General features: G+C 48.8%; 1 protein-coding gene across 3 annotated transcripts; it reads left to right on the top strand.

Moving 5' to 3' along the window:
• The first annotated feature begins 237 nt into the window (after positions 1-237).
• Positions 238-8,633, top strand: LOC140420170 (uncharacterized). 3 transcript variants are annotated; one of them, XM_072504188.1, is made up of 3 exons: positions 238-420; positions 2,834-3,158; positions 6,165-8,633. In XM_072504188.1, exon 3 carries the CDS (start codon positions 6,511-6,513, stop codon positions 7,435-7,437), a length of 927 nt encoding a protein of 308 aa, XP_072360289.1. In that variant the 5' UTR covers positions 238-420; positions 2,834-3,158; positions 6,165-6,510; the 3' UTR covers positions 7,438-8,633. The 3 variants fall into 3 exon arrangements, with proteins under 3 accessions (XP_072360289.1, XP_072360290.1, XP_072360292.1); XM_072504189.1 differs by lacking the exon at positions 2,834-3,158; XM_072504191.1 differs by lacking the exons at positions 238-420; positions 2,834-3,158 and adding an exon at positions 3,357-3,866.
• Positions 8,634-8,683: the final 50 nt, after the last annotated feature.

The raw sequence follows: 8,683 nt of genomic DNA, 5'->3' as shown, positions 1-8,683 counted from the left end.
GCATTAACTTGAGCCTGGACCTGGGAAAGAATTTCCCGAACCAGAATCAGGGAGCTGACAACTATTCATCAGGGTTTTGCGGCTCCACAGAGTATTTCCAAATCTTTCCACCCACCTCCTTAGTTTTGCTCGGGCTTTCCAAAACGAACAGGCCCATTATTCCGAATGCGCATGCTCCAAACACCGACAAATCCGGTTGCGTCCCAACGTCGACCGGTAATGCGCATGTCTATAGCAGAGAGGCAGCTGCGCATGTGCAGAGACCCAACCCTTCGCCCTGACTTCCCGCTGAAATGTTGACGAAAGGAAAGAGTGGGCCACCGGAAGGACTTTTGCCCTCCAGCCAATCAGAGCGCGGGCTTTGTGTGAATGAATATTGAGCTTTACCCAGACTGATACTTCCTCTTGTCTCCAACATCTGTGAGTAAAACAGTTTCTTTCCTCCCCCTTTCCATTTATTTTCTCATTCTGATCTTTAATTGGTGACTTGCAGCAACTGAAGGGAAAGGAAGTGAATCCAGGGAGGGTGCAGACTCTGCAAAGGTTGGCCCAGGTCTCTCTCTCTCAAAGACAGTGACATCCTTTGCTCCCTCAGCTCGACACATTTATTTGTCTGGCTAAAAGGATGGTACCTTTTATGATTCGCCAGACCCGAGAACACCAAGCTCACCTGTCTTCCACCCCCGAGAACAAAACCACGCAACCTAGTCAGATGCCCCCTGTCAAGCTCCACTTAACACAGGAGGAGGTTGTGTTGACCCTGTACAGTCTCACTCCACACCCCCTCCACAGAAACCAGATCCAATTCCCCCTTCCACTTTCTCCTCACCTCATTCAGTGGAGCTTGCTCTGCAGACTGTAGATATCTGAAATCCTACCCTCACCCACGTCAGCAAGAGATAGAATCCAAATCATCAGAGACGGCAGGGGTGCTAAAGGAAACGCCGAGATCTCCTTACGTGGGAAATCATGCATCTAAGAAAATTAGAGCTCGCGAGTTGTAATTTTTCCACCAGTTCATCAAAACCAATAAACCTGCCGTTCACAAACAAGTCACCAAACTTCTCCAGAGCTTCCCTCCTCCAGGACCTAAATCTAAATCCATAGGCACAAAGTGGTGAGTCCCATAGAGAGGGGCCAACAACAATATTGAGCTGAGCCAATAGCGTTGCCTGAACTGTCTCAAACCCTCAGTGCAGCCACCACCACAGGGCTCAAGGTAAATTTCATAGGAGAAAACGGAAGCAAGGCATTAACCAAGGCCCGTAAACTGGACCCTGACAAGTGCCTGTCTCCATCTGCCCCCATATAGAATTCAGATCTCTGAATAACCCCAGCACCCTTTCAATATTGGCTGCCCAATAATAGAACAAAGAAAAGTACAGCACAGGAACAGGCCCTTCAGCCCTCCAAGCCTGTGCCGACCATGCTGCCCGACTAAACTACAATCTTCTACACTTCCTGGGTCCGTATCCCTCTATTCCCATCCTATTCATGTATTTGTCAAGATGCCCCTTAAATGTCACTATCGTCCCTGCTTCCACCACCTCCTCCGGTAGTGAGTCCCAGGCACCCACTACCCTCTGTGTAAAAAAACTTGCCTCGTACATCTACTCTAAACCTTGCCCCTCGCACCTTAAACCTATGCCCCCGAGTAATTGACCCCTCTACCCTGGGGAAAAGCCTCTGACTATCCACTCTGTCTATGCCCCTCACAATTTTGTAGATCTCTATCAGATCGCCCTTCAACCTCCGTCGTTCCAGTGAGAACAAACCGAGTTTAATCAACCGCTCCTCATAGCTAATGCCCTCCATACCAGGCAACATTCTGGTACATCTCTTCTGCACCCTCTCTAAAGCCTCCACATCCGTCTGGTAGTGTGGCAACCAGAATTGAACACTATACTCCAAGTGTGGCCTAACTAAGGTTCTATACAGCTGCAACATGACTTGCCAATTCTTATACTCAATGCCCCGGCCAATGAAGGCAAGCATACTGTATGCCTTCTTGACTACCTTCTCCACCTGTGTTGCCCCTTTCAGTGACCTGTGTGTGGACCTGTACACCTAGATCTCTCTGACTTTCAATACTCTTGAGGGGTCTACCATTCACTGTATATTCCCTACCTGCATTAGACCTTCCAAAATGCATTACCTCACATTTGTCCGGATTAAACTCCATCTGCCATCTCTCCGCCCAAGTCTCCAAAACAATCTAAATCCTGCTGTATCCTCTGACAGTCCTCATCACTATCCGCAATTCCACCAACCTTTGTGTCGTCTGCAAACGTACTAGTCAGACTAGTTACATTTTCCTCCAAATCATTTATATATACTACAAACAGCAAAGGTCCCAGCACTGATCCCTGCGGAACACCACTAGTCACAGCCCTCCAATTAGAAAAGCATCCTTCCATTGCTCCTCTCTGCCTTCTATGACCTAGCCAGTTCTGCATCCACCTTGCCAGCTCACTCCTGATCCCATGTGACTTCACCTTTTGTACTAGTCTACCATGAGGGACCTTGTCAAAGGCCTTACTAAAGTCCATATAGACAACATCCACTACCCTACCTGTATCAATCATCTTTGTGACCTCCTCGAAAAACTCTTATCAAGTTAGTGAGACACGACCTCCCCTTCACAAAACCATGCTGCCTCTCACTAATACGTCCATTTGCTTCCAAATGGGAGTAGATCCTGTCTCGAAGAATTCTCTCCAGTAATTTCCCTATCACTGACGTAACGCTCACCGGCCTGTAGTTCCCTGGATTATCCTTGCTACCCTTCTTAAACAGATGAAATATGGCTAAGCCTGTCTCTCTCTCTCTGCAGGAATGTCCTGCAAATCCTCGGGGTCCTTCCCACCCAAATGAAAGAAGTAATCAGCGTATTGATTTTAACATTGGATGATTTGGGAAGAAAGATAAAAGATAGGGAGACATTGGAAAAGAAACAGCAACCTCGGAAGGATGTTCATGTTAACCATCTGAACCCTGTCGGCCAAAGACAGTGGGAGGTTGCCACCTCTGCAAATCTGCCCTGACCTCATTCACCAGCCGAGCAAACTGACATTTCTGAAGAGAGGCCCACTCGTGGGCTACCTGGATTCCCAGATAACCAAGCTGGATCTGGCAAGGTTAAAAGGCAACATCCCCAGGTCAGCCCCCCTCTCTGGGGGATCACCAGATAATATGAGCTCTTGTCCGGATTTACTCTGTACCCAGAAAAGGAGTCAAAACTCCACAGAAGCTTCATTATCTCATCCATCATGGAGACTGGGTCCGTGATATAAAGAAGCAGATCACCTGCATACAGGGACACCCTGTACTCTCTCCCTCGCCTCTCTAACCCTGTCCATCACCCGGAAAACCTCAACATAGTAGCCAATGGCTTTATTCATAGTAATATCGAATTCCTACAGTACAGAAGGAGGCAATTCGGCCCATCAAGTCTGCACCGCCCCTCTGAAAGAGCATCCTACCTAAGCCCACACCTCTACCCTATTCCTGTAACCCAACCATCCCCTTTTGGACACTAGGGGGATGTTTATCACGGCCGGTCCACCTCACCTGAACATCTTTGGACTGTGGGAGGAAACCGGAGCTCCCGGAGGAAACCCACTCAGATACGAGGAGAAAGTGCAAACTCCACACAGACAGTCACCCAAGGCTGGAATTGAACCCGGGTCCATGGTGCTGTGAGGCAGCAGTGCTAACCACTGTGCCACCATGCCACCCCAAGGCAAACAGAAGCAGAGACAGTGGGCAACACTGCCTTGTGCCCCTATCCAACTGAAAATAACCTGAGCTCAGCATATTTGTATAAACACTAGTGGTGGGAGGCCTTTATAACAAACGGATCCAAGGTCTGAATTTCTGCCCCCCAATCTGCTCCATTAAGTTAGATGGGTTCTTGATTAATAAGGGGATCAGGGGTTATGGGGAGAACGCAGGAGAATGGTGATGAGAAAATATCAGCCATGATTGAATGGCGGAGCAGACTCGATGGGCCGAGTGGCCTAATTCTGCTCTATGTCATATGGTCTTATGAAAGTCACCACCACTTTGGCCACCCCGAAGGAATCACAGACCTGGGCATAGATCGGTCAGACTAGGATCCAAAACACAATTAAAGTCTCCCCCCAAGATTAGCTGATGTGTGTCCAAGTCAGGAATAGAGGTCAGTAATTTATTAATATAAACTGTGATCGTCCCAATTCGGAGTGGACACATGTACTGGGACTATCAAGGTGCCCACGAAAGACCCACTGACAATCACGTGTCTCCCATTCGGATCTGTCAGAATTCGAAAAGCTGAAAAAGAAACGCTTTTACTTATCAACACTGCGGTCCCCTGGGACCTACATCTGTCCCACCCAAGCCTTCCGTAACCGTGTCTGGTCCTGACCCGCAAATGGCTCTCCAGCAAAAACACCACATCCGCATTCAAACTCTTCACATAAGCGAATATCCCTGATCTCTTCACTAGACCGTTCAACCCACTCACATCCTCACATTCCAAATGGCCAGTCGGATTGAGGGTTTACCCCCACCCACCCCGTACCCCAGTCAGCCATATCCACCAAAAGAGATCATTCTAAAATGACTGAAAAAGTATCGGCATCGAGCCCACCTGAGTCGGCCACCAGGCCCCCAACAAAACAGAGCAAAGAGCAAGCTGTAGTCACTGTCGATAAACCCTCCCCATCCCCCAGCTCCCCATCCCCCAGCTCCCCATCCCCCAGCTCCCCATCCCCCAGCCTCTCATTAAAACCACAACCAAAAGCCCGAAGAACCCCCCCAGACCCTTAGCTCAACAATCTTTAACCCCAAACAAAACCAGCGCACACAGCCCATTATCTAAAACCTATACTATGTTAATGAGCTGCAGTTACCCCCACCACTTTGTTCCCATTAACTACCTTCTTCAGCTCGCAGGGCAACTCCCCTCCCCCTGGGGCATATAAAACTGAGTAACCATAACAACCCCCCCCCCCTCCCACCTGCACCCAACTTTAAATAAAGGGAGCCCCCACCCCCACACAAAAACAGTCAAATACAAACTGGTAGAAGAAACCCCAACAAGACCCCAAAACCACAATCCCTCTCCAAAAACAACAAGACCCCATATATAATACAAAATATACCGAGCCTGAGCTTCCTCACAAAAGCATCGGCATCATCCAGCGCCTCAAAAGTAGTGGTCTTTTGAATTAAACCACCCCAATCCGAACACCACGTATGAAAAGTGCAGCCTTGGCCTTGATAAATGCCGCCCTCTTTTTTGGCAGCTCCGCCCCCACATCCTGATGGGGCCTGATGGCATGGCTATCCCATTTGTAGTTACGGTGATCATTCGCCCACCGCAGGACTCGTTCCTTATCCCAGTAACTGTGGAACCTGACGGTAATTGCCCGAGGTGGCTCTCCTGGGCAAGGCGTCTGACAGAGCGAGTGATGGGCCCCATCCAGCTCAGGAAGGAACAACTGTTCACCCTCCCCACCATCTTCCCAAACATCCTGGACGTGTATTCAGTCGGGTGCGGGCCCTCCAATCCCTCCAGCAGCCCCATAACGCGAAGAGTTTGTCTCCTGAAGCGATTCTCTAAGTCGTCTACTTTGGCACACAGAGATTTGTTATTATCAGCTAACAGACCATCTCAGCCTCTAAAGAGACGATCCGCTTGCTCTTCATCGAAAGAGTCACCCCCATGCCCTGCACCCTTTACCGTTTATCAATTGAATAGGAGCTGGGGGCTCCTCGATTGATATAGGGAAATCCTCGGTGATAGTCGGCTGTTGCTAAGATGCCCATGAGCATCTCAACTGACAACACTATAACTTTCGCTTCGGCAGCAGCCGCCGCCATTTTGTTTCCAATGAGCCTGGAAACGAATCTGAATCGGATGACGATTCTTTGCCCGCTGGCTTCTTCAAACTTGGTTTCTTGGACATTTCCACAGTAATTGAGCTTTATCCCATTGTCAAATTTGAAATATCCCTAAACCTCCTCAAAGACCGGGTGAAAAAGATGGAAAACAAAGTCCCCGGATGAGAGCTGCCTCATATGCGGCCGCTCCCGACATGTCGCAACCGGAAGTCCCCGTGTGTTCTGAGTTTCTGTCCTGTACTGACACTGATGTGTTTTGTAAATTGTTTTTACAGGATATTAGAAAAGGAGGAATTACAGACAGATATCTCAAACTAAGCGTCTCGATCAGACTGAGTCACTCGATTCATCAGGGCATGAACATCATCGGACTTTGAATCTAGAAGGAGAAATGTTTGCCTCGTCTGTTGGCTTGAGAAGATTTTAAAACATCAGTGTGACTGGAAAAGCACCTAGACACACACACCCGAGTGAGAGTGTTCCAGAGCACTGACTGTGGAAAGAGCTCTAATCAGTTACACAGCCTGAAAAAACAGCAGGAAGAGACCGTACACGTGTTCTGTGTGTGAACAAGGCGTCAACTGATTGTCTGCCCTGGAGAGACACAAATAGACCCAAAATATGGAGAAACGATGGAAATGTGGGGACTGTGGGAAGGGATTCAGAGTCCCATCTGCGCTGGAGATTCATCGACGCATTCACACTGGGGAGAGGCCATTCACCTGCTCTCAGTGTGGGAAAGGATTCATTTCCTCATCCAACCTGCAGAGACACCAGCGAGTTTACACAGGGGAGAGGCCGTTTGCCTGCTCCCAGTGTGGGAAGGGATTCACTCAGTTATCCCATCTGCAGATACACCAGCGAGTTCACACTGGGGAGAGGCCGTTCACCTGCTCTCAGTGTGAGAAGAGGTTCACTCAGTTGATCAGCCTGCAGATACACCAGCGAACTCACACTGGGGAGAGGTTGTTCACCTGCTCCCAGTGTGGGAAAGGATTCACTCGGTTCGATAACTTGCAGTCACATCAGCGAGTTCACACTGGGGAGAGGCCGTTCACCTGCTCCCAGTGTGGGAAGGGATTCACTCGCTTATCCCACCTGCAGACACACCAGCAAGTTCACACTGGGGAGAAGTCATTCACCTGCTCCCAGTGTGGGAAGGCATTCACTCATATGTCCAGCCTGCAGTCACACCAGCGAGTTCACACTGGGGAGAGGACATTCGCCTGCTCCCAGTGTGGGAAGGGATTCACTCGGTTATCCCACCTGCAGACACACCAGCGAGTTCACACTGGGGAGAGGCCATTCACCTGTTCTCAGTGTGGGAAGACATTCACTTTGTTATCCAACCTGCGGGCACACCGTCAAGTTCACACTGGGGAGAAGCCATTCGCCTGCTCTCATTGTAGGAAGGGATTCACTCGGTTATCCAACCTACAGAGACACCAGCGACTTCACACTGGGGAGAGGCCGTTCACCTGCTCTCAGTGTGGGAAGGGATTCCGTGATTCATCGCACCCGCTGAGACACAAACAAGTTCACAAGTGATTACAGGGGTTGGATTCTGCTGTTAGTGTTGCTACTCTCAATTACATCCAGGACTACATTTTGTTCATTCTGACAGTTGGTCAATGGGGATGGTTGGAGAGTTTTCTCTGCTGGACTGGCCGGTCTCATGACTTTGACTCCAGTGGGCTGTTGCTCTTCGAGCCTTGTTGCGAATACCTGGTTTCAAATTTCACAAGGATCACAGATTGAAAGTTGGTTTGGAAGTTGGAAGATGTTTCCTTCCCATTTCTGTTTGGATCCCCCTAAAGCATGCCACCTTGCCATGGAGATGGGCCATGGAGGGTACATGGTTCTTTTGTTTAATTTATCTCTTGTGTTTCTCGCAGAAGAAAATTATCAAGGTATGGGGCAGGTTGTCTGACATGGACTGAGAAACAACATTAAATGGTGTGATTGGAGACAGGCAATAACTAATATTTCAGGGGATTGGTTAGCTCAGTTGGCTGGATGGCTGGGTTGTGATACTGAGCGACACCAACAGCGTGGGTTCAACTGCCGTACCGGCTGAGGCCATCCATGAAGGCCCCGCCTCCTCAACATTGTCCCTCGTCTGAGGTGTGGTGACCCTCAGATTAAATCGCCACCAGTCAGCTCACTCTCTCTCTCACAAAGGGGGATGCTCTTATGGAATTCTGACAATGGTACCAGCCAGTAACAAGGTTAAGATAAGTGAGTTATGTATACACGAGACCCAAGGATGGTCGATGAGGGGGTCTGGAAGGCATCATGAGTTCATGAGTAACCCCCTAGCTGTCCATGAGCTGATCACGCAATTCCCTGCTGCCCAGTAACCACTTTCATTGGATCTACCAGTCAATGTGTGCAATCTATAATCATTGTGATTGGATCGTGTCCGGCTGAGTTGGGCTGACTAACTATTTGAAATTGTATAAATGATGATGATTCTCTTTGTTCAGTGGAGAGGTATCTGCCTTTGCCCAGAGGCTTACTCCCCACCGGTGTTACAACAATAAACTGTTTGATGTTTGAAGCAGACCTGAATGTCGAGGGATTCTTTTGGATTCATTCATGCGAACAGAAGCATAACCTACTTTTGTATTCAATTCCCCCACAATAAACAATAACATTCTAATAGCTTTCCTAATTACTTGCTGTACCTGTATACTCGCCTTTTGTGATTCATGCTCTTGGACACCCAGATCCCTCTGAATCTCAGAGCTCTGCAATCTCTGACCATTCAGATAATAAGATTTTTTATTCTTTC

Source organism: Scyliorhinus torazame, chromosome 5, assembly GCF_047496885.1.
Source record: "Scyliorhinus torazame isolate Kashiwa2021f chromosome 5, sScyTor2.1, whole genome shotgun sequence".
In the NCBI taxonomy this organism is placed as follows: Eukaryota; Metazoa; Chordata; class Chondrichthyes; order Carcharhiniformes; family Scyliorhinidae; genus Scyliorhinus; species Scyliorhinus torazame.
This window is presented reverse-complemented; position numbering and strand designations above follow the sequence as displayed.

Excerpts from the sequence above, each read along its gene's own strand:
- LOC140420170 (XM_072504189.1), top strand. The coding sequence starts at position 6,511 with ATGGAGAAACGATGGAAATGTGGGGACTGTGGGAAGGGATTCAGAGTC.